The 25,202-nt window shown below is 40.6% G+C and overlaps 1 protein-coding gene and 1 non-coding gene across 2 annotated transcripts in view; one reads left to right on the forward strand and one right to left on the reverse strand.

Moving 5' to 3' along the window:
• POU6F2 (POU class 6 homeobox 2) overlaps positions 1-25,202 on the reverse strand; it is a 300,202-nt gene that overhangs the window by 239,316 nt on the left and 35,684 nt on the right. The window contains exon 2 of the mRNA XM_088520863.1: positions 3,222-3,393. Coding sequence (XP_088376989.1) covers positions 3,222-3,393 — 172 coding nt within the window. The remainder of the gene's footprint in view (positions 1-3,221; positions 3,394-25,202) is intronic.
• Positions 8,325-8,416, forward strand: LOC148595415 (U6 spliceosomal RNA). The gene has a single exon (XR_015913164.1). It is a non-coding gene; the product is annotated as a U6 spliceosomal RNA (small nuclear RNA).

Consider the following 25,202-nt stretch of genomic DNA (forward strand, 5'->3'; position numbering starts at 1 on the left):
GTCCCAGGCACCGGCACCCACGCGGAGTCGCTTCCAGCCGCAGGGAACTTCTCCCAGCCCGTGTGGGTGCTGTTAGGAGCTGAGGAGCCGCCGTTTTCACCTTCTGTTGCTGATGGCAAAGCATCCCTAGGAGAAACCAGCCCAAGGTATACTCTGTGCCTCCCTAAGTCAAAAATAAGTATAATTAATCGTAATCCTGCAGCTCCCTCCAGCAGGGACTGCTGCTGAAAAGGTGCCATTTTTATGATTAATCACACTACCTGCTACCAAAACAGACATTAAACGTCCACTGCTGCTACAGAAAGCAGAGAAACAGCGAAATGGGGGAGCCCTGAAGGGAGAAGGAGGGTATTTTTGGAGTAGGCGCAGGAAAGCAGAGGGGGTCCCAGCCGCGCGAAGCCCATCCGGCAAGGGCAGCCAAGCAGCCCCCGTCCGATGCAGGAGCAGAAAGCTCCGCGCGCCTGGCCGGGCGATCCCGCTCATCTGCAGGCAAACCCCACTCACGAAACAGGGCTCAGGGTGGCAAAACAGGACACGCGAGCACTGGGCATTCATTCCAACCAAATCGGGTTTTCACAATTTTCTTTCTTTTATTTTTCAGGAAAAATGTGAAAATAAGAGCGTAGATAAAAGCAAAACAAAACAAAAAACACACACAAACACAAACACTTTTATCTACGGGGCCATTTCCTTCCCTTGGCTTTCCAAAACTTTCCTCCTTCTCCAGACCAGACTTCCATCAAACTTTTACCCAACATATGTTAAGTAAGAGATTGTAAAACAGGAAGTTTTTGTCTCTCATCATATGAAAGAAAGTCAGAAGAGAAAAAAATGTCAACCTCTGTGCCATCATATGTCAAAGAAGTCCAGAAGTAAAGCAAATCAAGAAACTAAAGTTAAGGTTAAAGTATGCATTCCTTGGGTGCTATTAATATTTCTAAACAAAAAGAAAAACAGCTCCAGAATAACACTTCAGATTTATGCACCACAACTCTCAGTAATACTGTACTTAATGATTGTCTCTTAAAGGCTCTAATTTTTTCCTCAGGAATGCATCCACAATATGAAGACTGAATACCTTTATTTTAAATAAATTCTCTCAGTTTGATCCCTTTACGCATCAAGATAGCCTCACTGTCATGTCTTCTTTTTTCCCTAAAGTTACTAAAATTAACCAGCAAGGGCTGCTGCTAGAACATCTGTAGCATGTGTCATAGTTGTAACAAAACCTAGATAAACAGCACATAAGTTCATACTCAGGCAGTTAAACTATTTTGTTCACTTTCATTTACTTCAGCATCATCTTTTTAGCAGTATATATATAAAATAAAAAAGGCTAGCAAGCATCTTAGACTCAAATACAAATACACACAGCACAATATATTCATTTGTAGCTTTTTCATTACTCCTTTTAGATAAATTATATTTACAATCCAGAAGGAGAAAAGATATTATGGCACATCATTTTTATCCCATACGGCAACTCCAATGAAAGTATCTGTATATATCTCAATATCACTCTAGAGCAACCAAATGACAATGGCTGAGAAAATATCCTGTCTTTTATTACAGGATTTTCTTGATCTAAAAACAAACAAAAACAGACATTTCAGTATCGTCAAATTAAAAGTCTGTGTTTGCTCTGTACATAACCTACTATATTTGATAGGTGCACCCTAAACATTTGACCAGATAAAATACATACTGTTAAAGATATTTATACTACAAAACACAAGTAGCAGCCCTCTCAATTTTAGGCATTGCAATTATTTTCCTGGGTGAAATGGACTAAAACAATTATTATATGCTGTTTAAACATTCAAACTGCTGGTGGAAACCATGCTTTCCATGGAAACAAAGATAACTAAGGGGGTGCTTAAAAACAGATGTGATATTCAGCAATGGCCACTACTGTAACCCAGAAATTAATTTTTTAGATTTTAATATTATTTTCCCATATCTATACGGAGGTTGGTTAATAAAACATTTTGTACTTTATCTTATAGTAAGGGGAAGGAACAATTTTGAAGAAAAAGTGAATGTATTCTTTTGTTAAAAAAATCTTGCAGCTCTTGTAGCTGGAATAAAGAAATATGCACAGTGCTACAGATTTCCTAACAGATTATGAAATCAAAACTTGAATCTTAGAAAATAGGCTCTCCCTACTCTCCCCCTGTCCTTAAAGCTGCTTTCCCCTGCCTTAGATTTCCACGTATAGGACCATGTAAACTAAGGAAATGCTCTGTTTCTGTTGGGCTCGGTCTCAAATGGAAATAATTAAAAGGAACTCCTTCAGGAGAGCAATGGCTCTAAACCCAAAATGTCACTGTGCACCACAGAGCGCTGCTCCAGCTCAGACATCTATCAACATCTATCACTCAAGCACGCGCCGCAACGACTCTGCTCCCTTTTCTGATTAGAGATCAGAGTTGCCCGAGTTGGCTTACAGGGTGTCATCTGTTTGAATGACAGATGTCTGTGTTGGAGTGTTACTCTTACTGCTCTTGTTTTGATTATGAAAGGTTATGTTTTTATCAGGCGTAAGCCAGGTTGTTTCAGAACTAAAAAGCTAATTTCTCCTTGCACATGCTTTAGAGGAAATATTTTATTGCCAACTTAAATTCTAAAGCCACTTGATCTCTATGCACTACCCTTGCTAGCCTTTGTTTACTCAGTACAGAGTATTTCCTATGGGAATGTTTTAGCTGTCTTCACTAAGCTTTATCTTTACCATATAAACAATAACTCATCAGTTTAGCCCACCTCTAGAAAAGACCGAGCACGTGAGACACCAGGATCAGCACGCAAGGCAATAAATCTTAATTAACTATTGCAAGAAAGATTTAAAGATTTCTCCTTTTTCCTTTTTTTTTTTTTTTTTAAATTTACAGTAGAGACCAAGGATTAAAAGATAAAAAGGACCCCCCTTCTCCCCCCAAAAAAAAAATTAAAAAAGAACAAAAAAGGAAAACAACAAAAGATGTCTTCAACTCGCATAAAATAAGTTCATTGTTGACAAAAGTTTTCAGGACGCGACACTGCCGTTCTGGCAGCCCGCTGGAGTCGGGGCGTATGGCTGCACGCCTGCACGCTCCAAGCTACTCCTTGGTACTTACAAGAAAATTGAGTGAACAGGGAAAAAAAAAAAAAAACACAACGGGGGGAGATTGCTCTTCCGGACAACATGGTAGCAGTGAAATGAAATACCTAGACAGACTTACCGAAGAGCTTGCTGGGAGTGTCCTCGCTGTCATTTGATTCCACAGGCGCAAGCAGGGGCTCATTCAGCTCGTTGTCTGAAGTAGCTGCCTTGTCCTCACCTCTCAACTCTGCATTCATTTCACTCCGCAGTGACAGCAAGGGCTTACTGACTTGTCCAGCTATCATTGGATCCTAGGATGGGGGGGGGAAAAAAAGGAGTGAGGGGAGGAAAAAAAAAAAAAAAAAAAGTGGCAGCGTTGGTGCGTGCGGGTCCCCGCCGCGCCGCGCTCCTCTGCCTGGCGCACGCACACAGCCGCTCGCGCTCTTATCTCTGCCTGCTCCCGCTGTTATTGCTGGCTGCAGTCAAGTGAAGAGCTATTACAGATCCAATGAGTTTTCCATTACTCCCCACCCTATTAAAGCTCAACTAGCATGTGAGAGATTCAGGATGCTTTGGAGGAAAACTTCTCGGGAAGCGACACAACCAGCACAGCTTTAATTGTGGGATGTGCTGTTGTGTGTGTGTGTGCATGCTTTTACACCTCACTCTGTCCTTAACGTAGTAAGGAAAGAAATTCCTGTATGCTCCAACACCGCGGAAGAGGAGCCCCCTGCGAGCACTCCGCGGGGATTTAAAGAGGCATCCTCGGCTGCGCAGCATTAACAAAATCAAATTCACATTTTTTTTTAACCATTCAAGTGTTTCAGTGAAAATACACAGCAACAAATAGCCATCCCGCTACAGGCATTCAATAGAGCTACAAATTTCTAACTATTCTCATCTTTGGGATACCCTGCTCCAAAAAAAAGTCCATAAACACACACACAAACACATTCCTGAATTTAAATTAATATATACAGAAACCGTTGTTTTAAAGGAAAAAAAAATCAGGGAGGATACTTACACAAACAGTTTGCAATTACGCTTGCGTTTGGGACATTGTATTCCCATAAAGTATTACTATAGGTATATTTGAGTTTTCTCTTGGCGATTTGGATGTGTTTTATCTTCTGCTCACTGAGGACATTTGGGGGTCAGGCATTATTTCCAAGCACACTCTACTATTCCGCTTGCAAACTAAGAGCTATAGTATCATGGCAGCATGGAAGCCAGAGCCAAAAAAAAAAAAAACTATGGAAAAGAAAGGAACAAGTGACCTTGTTGTGCTTCCTGGCAGCTATTTATTGCAAAGTTCATGCCTAAATGGCTCTTATGCAGAGAACAGGTGACCAGCGAGCAAGTAGGTTGGTTAGCATGTTCCCTCCGTCCCGTCGTCGCACTGGTCGATGTTTGCCTATGGGTTTTTTAATGTATTCATGTCTGAAAAGTGAATTTGATATGACACATGATAATCTATGAAAATGTTAATCAATACAAATAGTTTAAGCTGTCATCAAATGCACTTCTTTAGTCAATACTCATATCGCTGAAAACAATGTCACTGTCACCAGGGCTTAATTTGCACAGCACTTAAATATTGGACTCTGTGCATCAATGCACTCCTCTTCAAATACTGTAGGTAAACACATTTTCTCCCTATTTAAGGCTGAAGCACTCAGCACGCATTTAGCTGAGCCGAATCCTCCCTTTTGAATACCTTGATAGGTCCACTGGAGGGCAAAATTAATACTTAATTGAATCTCACAGTCATCAAAATAATCAATACTTTTTTATTATTTATTCTTTACAGTCTGTTGACTGTTTCAAACCTCTGAGGGAATGGTGGAAAGGATTCATGGCTTTGAAACACTGTCATTTAACAAGGTAATTTTCAGTGGGGCATTAGGGGTTGTGAAACATATAATAAAACAAAAATGGTGGCTTATAATAGGAAGAAAGAAAAGAATTATATTTCTGCCATCTAACAAAACAGGATAAATAAAAAAGCAAGTGCAGGGAGAGGGAGAAAGGAGGGGGGAGAGGGAGAGAAAGACTGGCTTTTGAAGGGTTTTATCATATCAAGAGCAGAGCTGAGCTTTCATAATGCTGACATTTCTCATCCTGACAATCCTAAACAAGTGGAAAGGATGAGATCGCAGATATCATCTTTCATCACATTCCCCAGCTTAAGAACCAACATGACAGCTTCTCTCCCCTTTACACTGTTAATTACTAAATAAAATACTGCTCTCTGTCAGCATTAGATTATTGCAGATAGCAACCACAAACATTACTCCATTGTTTTGGTTTGGTTTTGCGCCTTTTTTTTAAATCAATGATACCTACCTTGAACTCTTCAGAAAATAAATTGGGCTTGTGTCTACATATTGTAAATATATGAAATATAATCAATTTAATCAATGTGGTCAATCCATGTTATTGTCATGCTAAATTGCAGGTGATTTATTAACATTTCACTTACTGTATTTATTAGCTGACAACAATCTGAACATATTTGAGATGCTTCTGGGGAGGAAACAGAAGTTCACAGATTCTGCAAATACGGCAGAAACACGGACTTGTTTTGCCCTATCTTCAGAGTTTATGGACAATGTCATTTACTGAGGCAAGATTTTTTTGTTTTGTTCTGTTTTCATATGTTCTATAATGTATTTCAGCTGATTTTCCAGCTAAAGGTCACTGTGAATACAAATAATATTGTTTCAAAGCCCGGGCTGATGCCCTCGGTTCCAGCTGTTCAAAACTAATGGCAAACGTGGCTCTATAGCAAACCTGAATCATGACAAAATTTGATCCTTTTCATCATCAAACTGTTTGGGGGAAGAAACTAATCCTGCCCACAGGGCTACACTGCTAATCTCAGGATTACCAGCAATCTAAGGGAGAATGCTGAATCCATAGTATTCTAGATTAAATTCTCAGCTGACAGTTTTTTAAGTTGAATATATATAAAAGGATAAGAGATAATGCAGAAAATGTGGCAGCACCAGGAGAAGCCTCACCCTCTGCCAGTGAACTCCCAGCAACTTCCATAGGGCCGGGATTCTACCTGCTCCATACATCAACAGTTCAGCCTCATCTGGAGTATGTAGATGGGCTAATCAGGAATGAGCAAGGCCAGATGCACCTGGAGACTACGTGCAGTGAGAGGGAGAAAGTGACTCAAAGGACTGCGAACGCTTACCTGACAAAAGCGAGTAAGAACGAACATGATCAAAGTGCACAAAATAATAAATAGGGTGGGGAAAAAGCAGATCAGGAAGTATCTACCCTACCTCAACTCTCAGGAAAAGAGAAAAAAAAAGAAGAGCTTGGGGGCTCTATTGAAATTGATTTTTTATTATTATTTTTTATATCTAGTACTATTTTCCTCCCAAACAGCAAGCAATGAAAGCCTCTGGAACTCACTGCAGCAAGATACTAGTGAGACCCAGACCAGAAGAGTATCAAAATAAAGATACCCGCATTGCTAGGCAGACTTCTAGTCACAACTTTAAAACAAGAGTTTTACAAGCACCAAGTTCCAAGGATTGCAAAAAAAGGGGAAACAGAAACTGCTGCACCCTTCTGCTCAGGCTGTCCCAGCCCTGTAGTGAAGCTCTAAGGGAACATTTTTAACTTTATATCGTCTTCAGGCTTTCAGTTTCTTCTAGTAATTAAAAAGTGCATCTCTTCTGCAGCTAGCTATGCATGAATAAAAGTGATTATTTTTCTATAATCAAATTATAAATAGCATAAATTCCAACTCCAGTGCACGGCAAGTGACCGAGCCTACAAAATTTCTTGGCGGTTGGAGAGGTCCTCCCTATGTCTGCCAATGGCTTCCCCTAAAAAAAATAGAATCAAATCAAAATAAACTTTAATAAAAGAGAGGACGCAGTAGTGGCTGCTATACGCCTTTCAGAGTGGCCAGCTGTAGGTCCCTCAGCCTCCTCCTCGGCCCACTACAAGGTCAGGCACTGCAAGGAGCCAGCCAAGGCGCTGGAGAGCATGTACCAAAGCCAAGAAATCTCCATGCCTCTCTTGCAGGTAATCCCACCAGGATCCACCTTCATCCCTGCCCTGGATGTCGCACCCCTGCAAGCTCAGACTAAGTACCTGTTTCTTGGAAGGCAACAAGTTGAGGGTATCACCAGCAGCCTTGGACAGGAACTTCCATTGATCGACAGCCCCCACAAAAGGTCTGGCTTTTCACAAACAAAACTGAACAGTTAAAGAAGGCTTGAAACCCAGGGAAATTAACTCTCCGAGAAGGATTTATGTAACAAGCACAGCTAAATAAAATGGCTATAAAACTGCAGAGAACTTCCCCCAACATTATAACTACAAGGAAAAATTTCTAGTTATATGAAAACTAACAAGTTGCAAATACCTTAATCAAAATATACCTGCATATACTGCACATATAGAAACAAATTTTACACCTCTGTCTCGTAGGTATTCATACAACTTGTCATCCATTTTTTGTCCGGCTAGCATCAGAATTTCCAGACTTGCCTATTTTCTATGAAATTTCTCTGACAGTTTTAAGCAGCGAATAGTTCTCCCTGCTGCGTGTCTCCCTTAAGAGTGGCATATTCCTCCTATAATTTAGCTGGCAATAGCTGCTACACCTCTGTTTAGCTCCACTCCCAGATGCACTTCTTAAAAAATGTTGCCATGCTTAATTTACCAAAAAAAAAAAGGTTGTGGATTTGCAAATGCAAGTTGGTTATGCACCTTCTTTCAAAAGTGAAAAGCTTTCCATATTTCTCATCTAAAGTGTTATATGAAGTACAGGAAAACATTTATCACTATTTTAAAAGTCACACCCCTGCACTTCAAAGGTAAAGATGTATTTTTAAGCAAAAAACTGTTTAGTAATCAAAGACGGCTTTTAAAGGAAAGTACTGTAGAGTCTTTCTGAGAAACATGCCCTAGGCAAAAATCTGAAATTGGGAGTACAACCTACTCCCATCCTTAATGCAGGACTTGGGTGATGATGGGACTTTATGCACTGGTTTAGCCTTCAGTACAAATTCTACACTCACTGCACTGTTAATGTTATGGACTTAATGCTGTTCTTTTTAAATTTAAATCAAGGAGAAAAAGAAAGATCTCTTATTTTGCTTCACATATTTTTTACTTAGTTTGAATTTACTTTGTACAGTCTTTGTTTCTTCGGATTAAAAACACTTAAAAGACTTTTTGGCTTTTTTTTTTCAAAACAGGAAATAAATTTGTGCTCGCTTCAGCAGCATGTATACTAAAATTGGAACAAAATGGCCCCTGCACAAGGACGACATGCAAATTTGTGACTTTTTTTATTTTTATTTTATTCCTACAAGAGAGAAGTTGAGCAAGGAGGGCAGAAAACCTGTGTGGATGAGCAAGGAGCTCTTGGGAAATCTTAAAGAAAAAAAGAGAGCATACATCATGTGGAAGAAGGGCCAGGCCACATGGGAACAATATAGGGACACTGTCAAGGAATGCAGGGATGCAATGAGGAAGGCCAAGGCCCGTTTGGAATTAGAGTTAGCAAGAGATGTCAGGGACAACAGGAAGTGCTTCTATAAATACATCAGCAGCAAGAGGAAGACTAAGGAAAATGTTAGTCCACTGCTGAACGGGGAGGGCGCCTTGGTGACAGAGGATGCAGAGAAGGCAGAGTTACTAAATGCCTTCTTTGCTTCTGTCTTTGCTGCTAAGGCTAGTCCCCATGAACTACAAAGCCTGGACACAAGAGAGAGAAGGAGAGAGGAGGGCTTTCCCGCTGGTAGAGGAGGATTGGGTTAGGGATTATTTAGGCAAACTGAACACGCATAAATTCATGGGCCCAGATGGGATGCATCCAAGAGTGTTGAGGGAACTGGCAGGGGTTATTGTTCAGCTGTTCTCCATCATCTTCGAGAGGTCATGGAGGGCGGGGGAAGTGCCTGAGGACTGGAAGAAACCAGTGTCACTCCAGTCTTCAAAAAGGGAAAGAGGGAGGAGCCAGGAAACCACAGGCTGGTCAGCCTCACCTCCATCCCTGGAAAGGTGGTGGAGCAGCTCATCCTACAGAACATCTTGGTATGTCAAGGAAAAGAAGGTGATCAGGAGTAGTCAGCACAGATTCACCAAAGGAAAGTCATGTTTGAAGAACGTGATAGCCTTGTACGATGGGATGTCTGGCTGGATGGACACTGGGAAAGCTGTGGATGTTGTCTACCTTGACTTCAGCAAGGCTTTCAACAAAGTCTCCCATAACATCCTCATAGGAAAGCTCTGGAAGTGTGGACTGGATGAGTGGCCAGTGAAGTGGATTAAGGCCTGGATGGATGGCAGAGCCCAGAGGGTGGTGATAAATGAGGCCGAGTCTGGTTGGAGGCCTGTGGCTAGTGGTGTCCCACAGGGGTTAGTACTGGGCCCATGGTACTGGGTTAGTACTGGGTACTGGCCCATAGTACTGGGTTAGTACTTGATCATCAATGACTTGGATGAGGGCACAGACTGCACCCTAGGCAAGTTTGCAGATGACACCAAACAGGGAGGAGTAGCTGACACTCCAGAGGGCTGTGCTGCCATTCAGAGGGACCCAGACAGGTTGGAGACCTGGGCAGAGAGGAACCTCATAAGGTTCAACAAGGACAACTGCAAGGTCCTGCACCTGGGGAGGAATAACCTCAGGCACCAGTACAGACTACGGGTTGACCTGCTGGAAAGCAGCTCCACAGAGAGGGATTTGGGAGATTGACAAATTACCCATGAGTCAACAATGTGTCCTCATGGCCAAGAAGGCCAATGGGATCCTGGCCTGCATCAGGAGGAGCATTGCCAGCAGGTCGAGGGAGGGGATCCTGCCCCTCTCCTCAGCTCTAGTGAGGCCGCACCTGGAGTATTGGGTGCAGTTCTGGGCTCCTCAGTACAAGAGGGACGTGGAGCTTCTAGAGAGGGTCCAGCGTAGGGCCATAAGGGTGATTAAGGGACTGCAGCATCTACTCTATGAGGAAAGACTAAATGAGCTGGGCCTGTTTAGTCTGAACAAGAGAAGACTGAGAGGGGATCTGATCAACATGTATAAATATCTGAGGGGAGAATGTAGGGAGGATGGGGCCAAACTCTTCTCTGGTGGCAGTGACAGGACAAGGGGCAATGGGTACAAATTGAAACACAGAAGTTCCACCTCCATGTAAGGAAGAACTTCTGTACTATGAGAGTGACAGAGCCCTGGAACAGGCTGCCCAGAGAGGTTGTGGAGGCTCCTTCTCTGGAGATCTTCCAAACCCACCTAGATGTCACCCTGTGCCACGTGCTCTGGGTGTCCCTGCTTGAGCAGGGGGATTGGGCTAGATGATCTCTAGAGGTCCCTTTCAGCCTCAACCACTCTGTGATTCACAGACTTCTGCTTGGGACAGACAAAAAGAATAAGTTTGAGCAAACACTCCAAATCAACTACTGGCAAGCAGAAGCATTTGAGCTCTTCCTATTCTATTCTAATAATTACATTACGACACTTTCAGATCAGTTTTTCTTTCTTGATCAAGTCAGGACACATCATCATTATCTTGGATAAAGCTAGGGTAAGACTAGAAGACAGATCTGGAAAGTCTTTTAAATGTATTCACCATTTGAAAACCTATATTAGAAAAGGGTTTGTTTCATTCTGTCTCAAATACCTGTGAAATTTAGGATTACACTTTCCCTGGTCCTCTTATAAATTATTCCAGCTTCCTTCATCATATTGCTTCAGGAAGTGTCCCCCCTCCAGTTAAAAGAACCTTTTACAGAATCCTTACAGATTCTTTCTTCTTTGAATATAGTTTTAATTGACATCATCCATGTGGATGATATGGAACAACTATAGTTCAGTTTATGCAAATTAACAGTTTTGAAACCACCTTTTTTGACCCCTCGTAGCCTCTGATCATTCCTCCCCTTTGCTGTTCTTTCCTCTGGAAAAGTTATAGCAGAAATTATTTTTTCATTTTCTGTCCATCCTTAGACAGATATTTCTATAAGCAAAACAAACAAGATTACTGATATACGATCATTGATCTCCCTTCACTGCTTTGATCCTGCACTCCTTTATACTGCATTACATATTACTTATATTCATATTCATGGCTGGGTCATGGTTTTATATTTTTATAATCAATTGAGTTTATTGGTATAAAAATATATCTAGCAGCTTCACACAGCAAGTCATGCTGTATTGTTATTTAATTCACTAAGATTCTTCTGTATTGCCTCTTACTACTTCATGATAGCAAGGAGCTAATTTAGTATCCCCAGCTCTTCTCACTAGATCTATTTATTATCTTCCAAAATATTCTCCCACTTTTGTTCAACTCACACTATACTTATCTCCTTGTGAAAATCTCTGCAGCAGAGGAGAGGGATCTGCTCTCCGTTTTCTCAATATTAGCTGGATTTTAAATATTGTGTTTCTGCAGTGACACTCATCTTCACATCCAGTGTCCAAACTGCAATTTTAAAAAGTTTCCAGTTAAAAACAATGTTGTAAGACGTGTCCACTGCCTAACTATAAACACGTTGATAATAATACTATGCTTTAATAATTCAATTAGGGAATTTAAGGAGACTTTCACCATCTGAAGAATTAATTTGGCTAATTCTGCTAGGATGATCTCTTTCAATTATATATTTTTTTAACTGTTGGTAAGTTCAGTGCTGGTTAGTATAACACCTCCGTCAGAAAATATGCTTTTCAGAAACTCATGAAGGAAGGAGCTTCCTGAACTCCAGAGTGAATAGCTAGGTCATGATTTTGTTTTCATAACCAACTTGTGTGTAATGCATATATATATATAAAAAAACCCATACAGCAAGTCACATTCTATGCTTCACCTAGGCAAGAAAGGCAGAAGAGGCGGGTTTTACCACAGACCTAGTGAGGAGCAGCTACCTCCCTGGGGGAGACTGCTGCCTCTCTGCTTCTCTGGACCACTCTCGTGGAGCGCTTGGGAAAGAGACTGTTGTGCACAAGTTCACCCTTCCTATTCCCCCCAACCCACATGACATTTAGGAATCACTACTGCCAGAGTACATGCAGCACAGGTGTTTTACTTTGAAGGTTGCTTTTACTCTTGGAGCTGACCTTAAGGCTTCTGACCCAAGTATTAGTCTGATTTAAGAACCACCCTTCCCTCATTACAAACCATTTCATCTCTAGAGGTTCTACCACATGAAGCCTCTAAAAGCTTCAGCTACATAACTTTCTTCTCCTAATTCTAGGTTAACATGAATCAAATAATTTTGGATGATTCCCACTATTCCGTCATTCTTTTATTTCCTGCAGGAAATCTATAAGACTATAAGAATAACCAAGATTCTCTAAGCTTTGTGCACCGTGGGGTCATCTTGCCAGAGAATTTGAATGGATTTCCATTACCAAGAAGAAGATAGCCAGTATTTTCTTCCATAAATAATAAAAAACTTTTCAGTAAAGATTTTTATAACATTTCTGTAACATTTCAGAATTTGCAAGTTGTAAGACAAAGAAATCTTTAGCTTGAATTGTTGAAAATTCACAGTGTAGAAAAAAGCATGCCTTAACCCAATTCTTAATCCACTTGCGTGTGACCTCGGAAACTCTCTTTAAAGATGTGTTTGCAGCTGATTGTGGACCTAGGGAAGGGCCATATCAAATGGCTGATGATCTCCCTCTATCTTTCACAGAAATTCCAAAGAAAATAAAAGAAATCACTTCAAGAAAATAAAATGCTGGAACGAAAATGCTTTTAAACCCTGATGCAATCCACTACCCAGTACAGAGTTATAACCTAAACCAAATTGAAAATAGTTTTTGTGTGTGTGTGTGTGAACTTTTCAAAATCTTCTATCAACAAGAATACATTAAAAATCAATGAGCAAGTAGTCTAGATTTCACTAGAATATCAGAATCGGATTTTTATTATTTCTTAACAGCTTCAAGCAAGTGGGAAGGTCTTCTCTAAATTCTTCCTACACTATACTGGAAGCTTTTGAAACCTGAATCCACATTAGAACTTTAGAACCTTGATTTTTAGTATTATTCATGTGATTAATGAGGTGCTCAGCTCATTTGCAGAGCTCTAATCTGCTTGCCTTAACACTAATATGAAACTTGAAGACTAGGGGCAAGTACAGGAAATTACTTCTCTCTCAATTTCAACTGCCACTTTCTAGGGGTGCACCCTCAGATTTACTGCCCTCTCTTTCCTTTTATCTGTTCTATACAGAGAACAGAACAGTCTATCAGTTGAAGAGGCTTGAAAGCTTCATCTGAACCCAGGCTCACATACACTAATATGCTCTCCTTTTTTTTCCAGACACTGGGAGATACACTGCAGGGAGATGTGCAGCTACCAGGTCAAGAGCAAGAAGCCCAGATCATTGTTCTGTGGTTCTCCTATGTTGAGCTCACCTGACAGAAAAATCTGCTGTTACAACTGCTAATCATACTTAATAATGCCACAAATACTGCAGATCAATAATGTTATGCCTTTTATATTTTCCAAGCCTTCCTCATCGATAAATGAGCAATTTTTTTTTATAATGATTACAGAGGATGTTTAGAGTTAACTCTTCTTGGTACCGGGTCTTCATCAACACCTAGGTACCACATCTTTCTTTCACATTTCAGATCTCAACATATTAATTTCTAACTAAGCATGTTTTTAAGTTCAACACACACTTAACTGTAATGGAGCTTCACAATCCTAGTGAAATCTGCATAAGGGCTTGGTTTTCTGTAAGAAGCTGATGTTGGAAGGGCGTCATGCTTTTTGTCAATGGCTTTAATCTGTTGGAAGCTGCTGGAATACTTGCAGACTCCCAACATGCTTCATTTACTATGGTAGGGCAGGCTGTGTCAAACACCACACGCAGCAGCAGTACTATGCAGTGGACGTATAAGAGGACCACTTCAGTTCAAAGCAGTGTAACAGCAGCTTTCTGTTTAATGCGTTACAACAGGGAAAACAGCAGAATACTTACTGATCATTGCAGCAGCAATTACAGTAACTGGATTATCAATAAACAATGAATGAAGCATTTCTCAGATATGTGAGTATTTTCCTACGTGGACTTTTCTCCGTTATTAGATGGCTTTTTTTCTGGTTGCCATTGCAATTATTTGCCATTGGCAGCCTATTGCTTTTTAAGTGAACTCTTTCTAAATAAAGAAAAGAGAAGAAAACCTGATCAGATGGTAAAAAGCAAACAAACAGACAAGCACGCACCTCTAGCAGCACTCTCTGTGGCTTGCTCCTGCTCTTTGCAGAGCAGCCAACACTGCCCCGCTGCTCTTTTCTACCCTTAAAAGAGCAACTCTCATTACTCCCCTTCAAGGGCACAGAGTAGCAAATGCCTTAGACTCCCTTCTGCTTGAAGCAGCTCAAAAACCTTTCTGGAGACCCTGTTGTGATTTGGGGCTATGTGTGCATAGATAGCCCTAGTGCCTCTACCCAGAGGGAGCTATTCGGGAGCAAACACGGGCTCAGCTCCCTGCATGAGGCACCATGAGATGTGGGCAAAGGGCCCTGGTTTCCCTGCCACCAAAATCAACAACAGAACTTCAGAGAGGTAGCCCCAGATGAAGCACAGCTCCCTTAATGCAAGTCAACATAAGCCATTTCATATTCGTTTATTAATGGTCAAGTAATTTTTCTATGTGACACAAACTTCGTACATCCTAACTTTATTTTCTTTTTTAAAACAAAAACAAAAACATAGTTTTTCAAGGTGTTTCTTCCCAAAAATTAATATTAGAGACATGATTTGCCTACTTTTCAGCAGTACGTAGGATGACACAAAACATGCACAAACATGCCTATCATTACAAAAATCTGTTTGGAAACACTGGCATACCTAAAATGAATGCAAAAATAGCCATTTATAATCTCAAGTGGTTCAAAAAAGGTTAGAAGACTGAAACAAAAATATGCAGAATATTACAGAGTTTTGATTGCAATCTGGCATTATTTGCTCATTACACAGGACTTTCACACGCACTGTCCCAAAGTGGAAATTAATTTTGTGTTTGGCATAATAATTACATGTATTTGAAAAATGCACGGGGTTTATCCTTGGTTTTTACTTCTAAGAACAAGTAAACTCCTGTGCTCATGTTCACCCTAGCTTTTATATTCAAAAAACATGATGTGTATTTACAGCTTGTGAATGCAAAGTCTGAGAGCCACTTGGGTTTCCTCCTGCGAGACTGAGCACACCAATATGCATGGGAAAACATATTAATATTCAAGCCAGCTTCTTCTGTCCTTGTTACCCCTCTTTTAATTAAAAATAGTAACAATAAAATGGAAGATAAATAAATAGCCTTTTCTTTGTGGGAGAAGAATAATGCCACCTGGTGGCTAGAGCAGGACAGCCGGTACCGCCGGCTCCGTTTTGCCACGGAGCTTCTCTGCATGACCTGCCAAGTCGCCCGCTCTCTGTTCTGTTTTACTGGTCGGCAAAACACAGCAGCTGGAGCAGTGCAAAGGTGGCGCTTGGCCCTTTTGGCTTTCCTGTGAAAACGTGCAGGTTGACCTCGTCTATCCCCACGGAGTCTGGGTAGGATGCTTTCCTGACCTGCTTTGCTAGGGCTTTGGCCCCTCTAGCTGCATCTAAAATACCCCCATGCCTCTGACATTTCTCAAATTTTAATGTTATTCTACTGTTACAATACACTTACACTTGTACATTTACATTTTTTCATGTATTTTTCTTCAGTGGAACATTCCAAATTTTATTCCAATTTTTATCCCTTTTGCCAACTTCCTTTCATCATTTACCTGCTTTGGATATCTATAGATACTCATTTTCTCCTATACTGAGCAAACAGTCAAAACACACATATCCGGTTTAACCCTCACAGCTACAAATCTCTTGCACATCCTACGCATATGGATTTCTCCCCTATTTCACTGCTCTTAAAACGGCAAAGTTGGATGGATCAAGCTGCAGATGCAAGCACAGAGCTGCTGCAACACGCGCTTTTCCCTGGGAAACCTTGGAAAATTTCAGAGGGCCATCCAGGAGACACTCCTTCATTGCTCTCTTGCTACTCACTGGTACAGCTTCCATTTGCCCAGTTTGAAGATCACAAGAAGAGTTAGGAAAGCAGGAAGTCTCCCTTGCAGAGAAGGAGAAGAATTAGCATAAAGCAGAGTAGAACAGAAGCAGGACTCTTCTCCTCTGCTGTAGGGTCCAACTCTCCTCCCGATACTCCATTTCTCCTTAAAACCCTAGTCCTAAACCTACAGAGAATTTCCTCCAGTGCAAACTTCTGCAAATTCTTCCAGAATTTGTTCACATTTTAAGTGGTAGCAGAAGTTGCTCCCTCCTGAGGACTGGCATCATTCAGGCCTAAAAGTTAGGGAAATTTTGTTCCCATAGCTAACATTCACTGCATTCCCTTTTCTCACAGCCTCACTGTCCTGTCCAAATCTTAGTCCTCATGGACTCCTCTGCTTTCCTGGGGACCAAACACCAGCTCATCTCTATCACCCAACTCCAACACAGTCTGTTGGATCGAATAGCACCAAACAAAAAAATCTTTGGAGCAATGACAATGTAGCCAGTTTTATTTGCTTCATTCTTGCATAAGTATTTGTGAGTAAAATTAGTACCTTAAACCGATCCCTTTTCTCTTGCTTGCATTTTAGATCAAAATCTTAATCACAAATTTTAATATCGACTCTCCCATTTACTTGTACCCATTCTTATTTTTTCCCAAACTTTTTAAATATTTCTCAGAATTATAGTATCTGACTTTTTAATCACATCCCTATGATCTCTGTTGCCATGAAGGCGAGACTATCCCCAGAATTCATGTGGATATTCAACTATTCTCTTTGGTCATAAAACCAGGTTGGTGAGCAATTACTTCAACTCAACACCTTACGTAAGCTTACCACCACGTCTTCTCTTTAAACATAAGTCAACGAAATTATATTGTAGCCATTGACAACACATGCCTTTTTGCCTGACTGTAACTATAGTTCTAGGGACTATAGGACTAGTTATGTGCTCTTAGGCACCAGAATGTCACAAAGTGGCCACCACGCACAGACTTTGCTGCTTTCCGATACCATATGCACAGTTATCAACACAGCCACATGCTCATGCAGAGAGGTTACTAATAAACCCTGGCCTTTAGCTCCCACATGGAATCACACTCCTTACACACATAACTTCACCTGTGCAGGTGAAATACCAGAAATACCAAAAGACTTAAATAGTCTCAGCGTAGATGAGACTATTTGGCTTGGCAATCAGTTGTAGTTACCAAGGACATGGTACATACTAGGACATGCACACAGACCTTTCATGCATAGCAGAAGATATTCCAGTAGAAGGCAAAAAAGGGACTGTCACCTCTACACAAGTAACACCCGATCTAGTTTTATCAATACTTCCCCAAGAGCCCTCTTCTGCCTGTCTTGTACCTGCAAATCCTAGCACATACAACTGAGTTTGTACTGGGATCATTTTTACCTCTTAATTAGAAACCCACAAGCCTTAAAGTCTGAAGAGAAAGTGCCTCAGAAGGAAAAAAAACAACAGCCATCACCACACACCCAAACCACTCAAGTAATGCTAATTTTTAAAGAACAAATTATCCAATCAAGTAGTTGCTTAAGCCTTTAAGCTCACTTGGCTACAAGCACAGTTCCTTGCTGTTCATGAGGCCATTCTTAACTTTCTAACACTCCCGAGACTCGTTCCAGCACCTTTAAACTTTAGCACAGCAGTTGAGAACAGGAAATAAAAGGAGAAGGACAACACAATACTAGCCAAATCATCTAGGTATAAAATCTAGCAGCACTAGTAGTTGATCAGATTATTGGCTTGTTTCCTGAATAATAATTCTAACTTCAGATTGCCGCTGTTTTTTTTTTTGTTGTTGTTGTTTGGTTGAGGTTTTTTTGCCTTTTTAATGGACTTCAAGAAAGAAGAAAGAACAAATGATTAAATGGACACATGTTCATTAGCACAAGAAATTGCAAAATTAAAATTCATTTGTCTTCCTCCTCTCCCCCTCCGGAAAGAGCAGCTCTGCAGAAATACATACAGAAATACCTAAAATTACCTAGAAGCATAGTTCCTATGATATCCAAATGATCTGAAAGACAAATACACAAAGTAAAAAGGTCAAAACAAAGTAGATGAAACAGTACAAAAAAAAAACAACACTGCTTCTAGACTTTGAACCTCATTTTTTAGGGATGTCTTATCACATTATTCACAATGTGATCATGCGTCTCTGTGCAGTAACTTAACCAAGAGAATTTCTTTCTCCTAGATGCCCTGGTGGCCACGTCCATCTCCAAGGATCTCTAACAACAAAAAGATGACAACATACTGAAAGGCGCTCCAAGAAGATGAACCAAATTTATTACAACAGAGGAACTGAACTGCTGCGATTAAAACAAAGACATGTTTATACTCCAGTTAAATCATGGCTTTAGGATACGATAGTCATTTATCTCTATTCGAAGGATATAAACTGATCCTTCAAGCACGCTACTCTGCCTGAAGTACACACACTGGCATCCACAGGGCTACTTACATGATCAGAACAAGCTCCGTTTATGATATTTAAAGTTAAAACTAAACAGCAAAACATATAATAAACAGTGAGCAATCACTCACCCTAACTTGGTGACAGCACCTAGGACATCTCGTATAGACAAGCCACCAAAGGGTCTTCACCTCAAACTTTTGGCAATCCGACAGAATACTTTTTTTTACTAACCAGAGAAAGATTTTAAAATGCAGCACTACACTGATGAGTGTGAAAGTGAGAACATACAGTTCTGTTTATTTTCATTCCAAAAATCTCTCTGAAGTTTGTTTGGTTTGCAAGCAAGCAGGGGATTCCTTTCCCCATAAAGGCTCCCTCCACAGCCTCAGTCTAGGATCTCACTACAAAGTAGGTTCCTTTCTGCCTAACACAGCAAACAAACATCACTAATAAATCACAGGCACAATAACACCTATTCCACTCTTCCTGCCTTCACTAGGCTTCTGCAAAAGCTACCTGGCCCTTCAACTGAAGGCAATGAGACTGGAAAGGTATTTGGAAGATAAAGCATGGATAGTGATGACTGGGCCACTCAAGCCTCCCAGATGACCATGCAGATATGACAGCAGCAAAAAAACTGACTTTGCTTAGTATGCCAACTCTACATACTTTCTTATAACAATGTGTTATTTTTAAACAAAGAACTACCATGTCCATAGACATTATTTCAAACAGTCTCACTTTAACTATAAGCATGAGGATTATAGTTTCTCAGTGAAGTCCTACCTGTATTTTCCTATACTGCTTCAGAACTAGCGCATTAGCTGGCAACAAAGAGAAAAAAAAGAAAATAAACTTAAGTTTGGGGACAATGTGTCAACAATTCCTAATTTGCAACCCATTAGGCTTTAAAAAAGTATATGCATTTTGTACTTTTCACTCACAACCCATGTGCCTCCAGTTTTCTCATAGCTCAAGCAAGCTTATTACTAACCCAAAGTATTTGTATATACAGTGAAAATATTCAGAAGTTACTGAAGGACTTAAGCTTTGAGTAAAGCACATTTACTTATACATAATGCAAGCCTATGTGGGGAGCCTTTCTGCTTCATGAAATATTACAAAGCATGCAAGAGTTAAGCTAATTCATGGCTCTAATTCAGATGCGGCAGTGTCACAATACTTGACTGAAACATAACCAGGAACAAAAAAAGAACTCCCAAACGCTGAGCAGCTGAACTGGATGATAGAGGTGAAGGAAAAGACACAAAGCCTTGACAATAATGCAGTTCAAAAGTTTTCTGTAGAACTTTGATTTAGCAATCTATGCTTGGAGACTGCCTTGGGATTTCACATCTCACGACAAGTTTTGAAAACTCAGGGTGAAGGCAACCCAGAGTAGGGAAGAGGATTAGGAGAAAACTGTTAAGAGTTCCCAGCCAGTCACAGTGACTGTAGTGTCATCCATAAGGAGCACCTGGGAGCAAGAAAAGGCTTCCCAGAAGGACAAGGAGCAAAAACCTTCCTTAAGCCTCACGTGGTAGAGGCCCGTGTTAAGGCCTGCACAGCTGATGGGGCAATTCAGGACTGCAAGGGCACAAGGCTTATTTACTGTCCGCACCATTACAAAGCAGAGATTTACTGCAGAAGAGCCTCCAAGCAGGTTTCAGTATTTTAGTTTGTCAGGAAGTACTTGTTCTGTAATCGGGCTAATGTCTTGAAAGCCATTCCAGCAAATGATCAGAAAACAGGATGATGACTTAGATATTAAACAACTCCATGGAGCTGATTAAGTCTGCACGCAGCAATCTTGTTTTTCTGGGCACATAAGCATATGCACATAAGGTTGTGTGGGGAAAATTCTCGGTTTAACAACAGAGACAAAACAGCATCGCAATAATGGAGGAGGTGGGGTTTTATAGAAGTGTTGCGAGATGGACTGAGATTTATTTTTAGAGAGTAAAATATTTTTAGAGAAAAAAAACAGAAGTCCAAGTCCAAAAATCAAACCAAGAGCTGTGGTTAATGTAGAACTTCGTAAGAGGTAGCAGCAACATTCATATAGTCCCCTTTCCTGCTTCCATAGTGAGCATCTCCATGGGGAACTTCTGGAGAGAGTCCAGCACAGAGCCATGAAGATGATTAAGTGAGTGGAGCATCTATTGTATGAGGAAAGACTAAGTGAGCTGGGCCTGTTTAGCCTGGAGAAGACTGAGAGGAGATCTGATAAATATGTATAAGTACCTGAGGGGAGAATGTAAAGAGGATAGGGCCAAACTCTTCTCCATAGTGGCCAGTAACAGGATAAGGGGTAATGGGTACAAACTGAGATACAGGAAGCTCCACCTCCAAGTGAGGAAGAACTTCTTTCCTGTGAAGGTGACAGAGCCCTGGAACAGGCTGCCCAGAGAGGCTGTGGAGTCTCCTTCTCTGGAGATCTTCCAAACCCACCTGGATGCCACCCTGTGCCACGTGCTCTGGGTGACCCTGCTTGAGCAGGGGCGGTTGGACTAGACTCTAGATGTCCCTTCCAGCCTCAACCATTCTGTGATTCGGTGATTTAAGGAAGGGAAATCAAAAAGGTAGAGCACAGGCTCTCTCTCTTTTTGCTTCTTCCAACAGCTGAAGGGAACTCCAAGATAAAATGCCTGTGATAATTCAAACCACAGGCTAGAATGAGAATAGGGTTGGATGAGGACAGCCCAAGTTGTTTATCAAGGAAGCAAAGTATTGGTGACTGTGATCCAAAAAGTGACCTGTTAAATACATTCAGCAGATGCATCTGGCAGTAACAAATAAACTTCTCAGCCATCCCTCACTTATGCAGAAAAATGAGAGCATTCTTACCTCTTGATCCAGGCAGGCAACAATCATGGCAATAGGTATTTAGTGTTGAAATGCTCAGTAAGGCATTTTACAGTTTAATATTAAAGGCCAAAGAAACTACAGCATTATTTAACTACTTATGTTTTTAAAAACAATTTTCCATGCTTTAAATGCTTACAATACTTAACACTAATTTTGGCTTTAAATTAAAAGGTAAGAAGGAAGATCTGTCTGATGAAGCAGCAACAGCACAGATCACACTTCCGCTCCATTCTGTGCTTTAATTTGCAGTCATCTTGCTCTGCAGCATGCAGGTGTGACATTAGATATCTATATTACCATGCCCAGTTTTCAGACTCTTAGCATAAGGGGTATATCAAATTGCTTTGGAGAGAAAAGGGGAAAGGGCACTGAAAAAAACATTTTTGGAATGCAAGTGCAATTATATACTCTGAAGTGCTTTCCTCAAAGAAATCTTTTGTCTCCACACTCTCCGCTGCTGATGCCACTGAGCACTCTAGAGAGATGAAGCAAGAACTCACTCTGGATGAGGACAATCAATCAAAATCTTCTCTGGAGCTAGAACTGCTGTTAGGAGAGATCAATATGCACTACTTGTTGATCTACAGCAGTGGGCTCGCAAAGGGGCTACTCAAATAAAATGAGGCATATATGCATATTATCCACTGTGTGGATGTGCACACACTTGTGTGGATATCCATTGACATATTAATTCCAAAAGGTTTCTTCTTATTAATGCATGCACGTATGTCAGCAGACATTGACCAGTATCCCCATACTGCTCTATTAGCCTGAAACTCTGCAAGGAGGGGGAAGGAAAAAAAAAAAGACACAACCATGCACACACAGAGAAGTCAAATATTAATGGAAAGTGGGATTTTTCCTTGCAAAAGCCTCAATAAATATGTCGGTCGAGGGAAAAATAGGACAAAAATAGAAAGCTTATATTGCTGATACCAAAGAAAAGAATGTTTGTGTCAAATCTATCAGAGAAATTGCCATGAATGGTTCATCTGTGTGAAAATATGACCCTCGTAATGCTGCTAAGATCAGCGAGACCTAGAATGATATGTTGAACAAGTGCTGGTTGCACAAGTTAAAAATGTCTATAGAAAGCTTAAATTTACATGTTCATTTTTTTCCCCAACATTTTAGAATCAATAAAGTGAAAAGCATTTTTTTTCAGGATAGTGGATTAATTAGTATATTAATTAATTAGCAAAGTACACCAGTCAGTGCCTTAAGGTAAACTCCTCATAGACTAGATTCAACACTTTCCCACTGTGCAAAATTTTTCAGTTGAACTCATCTCTATTCCCTTAGTTTTGCATCATTTGTGCTTCTGTTTCCCATAGCCTCTACTTTTGCTCTGCTGGACACCCAGTCCATTTGCCAGCCTATGCTACAGCGCTCAGGGCAGGAGAAGTGCACGTGCCTTTAACACCTTTAAGTCAGGAAGCACCTTGCTAGCACTTGGTATACGCGAGGTCTGCTCTGGAGAACGTGTGCCAACTCGGGACTTATTCCCACAAGCAGCACATTCCATTCAGGATCAGTGAAGTAGATACTTCAGCATCAGCTTCAAAAAACGTCTTCCGCAAGTGGAGGCTTGAGGACTGGACTCTCACAGAAGGTCTCCCCAGGGAGTCCAGAAGAGCTTGCATGTACTTAATGCAAGGAAAGCACCTTAAGGAGTGGTCACTGCCTCTACAGCCAAAACATAGCGAGCTCAACTCTCAGCAACTCTACAGAGAAAATTGTGCCAGACTTGAGTCCCTTCTCCATTGCAAGACAATATTGGGCTAAAATAAGTTAATTGTGCCAAAAACTGGCAATGAGTCTGTGTGTCCCCATGGCTTAATCCTCTTCCTGTATTTGTGGTGAAAGAGAGAGACTGCACTGAAGTACTGCTAAGCAAGATGCACCCAGAGAAAAGCCCCCTCTCCCATCAGTAACACCTCCTGCTTATACATTTCATACAGAATCAGGTGGCTCATTTTGCTCATTGAGTTTTGTGCAATTGACCTGTAATCACTTGCTCTATTAGCTCCTGAAGACCTGAAATGTTGTTACTGCAATGGGCATTTATTGCCAAAATATTTCTATATAAATTCAATCAATAAATTTCCTTCCATTTTTTATCAAAAATCTTTAGGTGGAACATGTTTAGCACATCCTAAGAATGCAACATCGAGCACTATTAGGAGAGAACAGTGAGGTGAAAGGGTTTTGTTTGTTTGTTTTAAATGAGAATAATATAAACTGAAGTGTTCTTACTCAGGGCATAGATGCAAACACAAATAAATCATTTCAGGTGAGCATAAATTCTGCTTGAATTGTAAATGACCCTGTTAACAGAAATTACATTGAGGCAGAAGCCCAAGTTCTCTTTTGTACACCCGCTCTTTAGGGCATTTCTCTGATTCTAGCAAACAAATTTAGACTTGAGCTGTAGAAAACCCACAGTCGTTAATGCTCTGCTCATAAATCTTAAATGAGGACATTTTTAACATTTTTAAATGAAAAAGACTCAAGGAATTCACTTGTTTCCTTCTTTTGGAGTTGCTCTGTACATGTGACAAGGGGATAATTTAATTTCTTTAATCTCATCTAGAAGGCCATGTTTAAGAATAACCTGAAAAATAAAAGGGGTTGGGTTTTCCACTTCCTTCTCCAAGCTCATAGTCCGCATGAACATTTATTTACCCCTTAGTATAGTCCTTCATGCAGAAGGCTTGAATTTATGGAATGAGCATTTGGAAAAAGCAGGATACGCTGACAGAGGATCCGTGTGGGGAAGTCATTTGTTTTGTTTTTTACTAAAAAGAAGGGGGAAAGTAAAGCACACACACCACCCAGATCATCTAAATCTCACATTTAGGTGGGTGTCTCATTCACAAAGTCCAGTCCAATAGCTGACCTGCTTTGAAATTGAAATCGGTGTCAGGACCTATGCCTGGTAGGGCAGCATAAATTTAGAACAACTCTATTGACTGTGGAGTGGTTAAATTCGCATGTATCAGTGATTAGAAATTGGTCTGTAATACATTAATTTCTTAACCATTTCACAGGGATAAATCTCCTCCACAGCGGTCAATTATTTGCTGTTGCCGGTGTTACGGCTCCCAACTGCTTCCCTCATCCTAGAGGGTTAATTGTACACAATAAAGATAAAACAACATGAGATCTTTCAGCTGCCTGAAAACTTTAAGGAGAAAATTATCAAAGCAATTCTGTCCCAAGTAACCACTTGCAACTTGGAAGATTACAGCTTCTTAACCAAGACATGTAAAAATTTGTTTTAAACTGTGGAAATGTGAATTGTTTCAAAGAAATGCCCATAATGACTGCAGAAGACTAAAAAATTAGTAGCAGAAAGTATACTTTACATAGCAGCCGAATCCCGCAAGATTTTTAATCAAATAACTCAGTAACTCTTTAATCATATTTAAGGGTTGTCTAAATGCCAGGCAATTACAACTCAAGGGAGACAGAATAAAAACCGTGGCATAATTAATATTCAAAGTAGCTGCTAATTTGTCCATTTATTTGCGGCTCATGCAACTTCATAATAGAGTTTGCCAGACTAACCTGTTTGGCTAAGCACCCCTGGTGCCGGCAGCGTTATTAAAGCAAACAATTCATTCCCAGCGCATCCTTCTCGCGAACTGCTAAAGCTGAGCAAACCCACGCTTGGAGCTCCGACGCTCGCACCCAGCAGGGTCCACTTTAAAATAGAAAAATCCCATTGATTGCATG

This window comes from Tinamus guttatus, unplaced genomic scaffold (genome assembly GCF_059628265.1).
Source record: "Tinamus guttatus ecotype Peru unplaced genomic scaffold, ASM5962826v1 Tinamus_guttatus_pri_ptg000104l, whole genome shotgun sequence".
NCBI lineage: Eukaryota > Metazoa > Chordata > Aves > Tinamiformes > Tinamidae > Tinamus > Tinamus guttatus.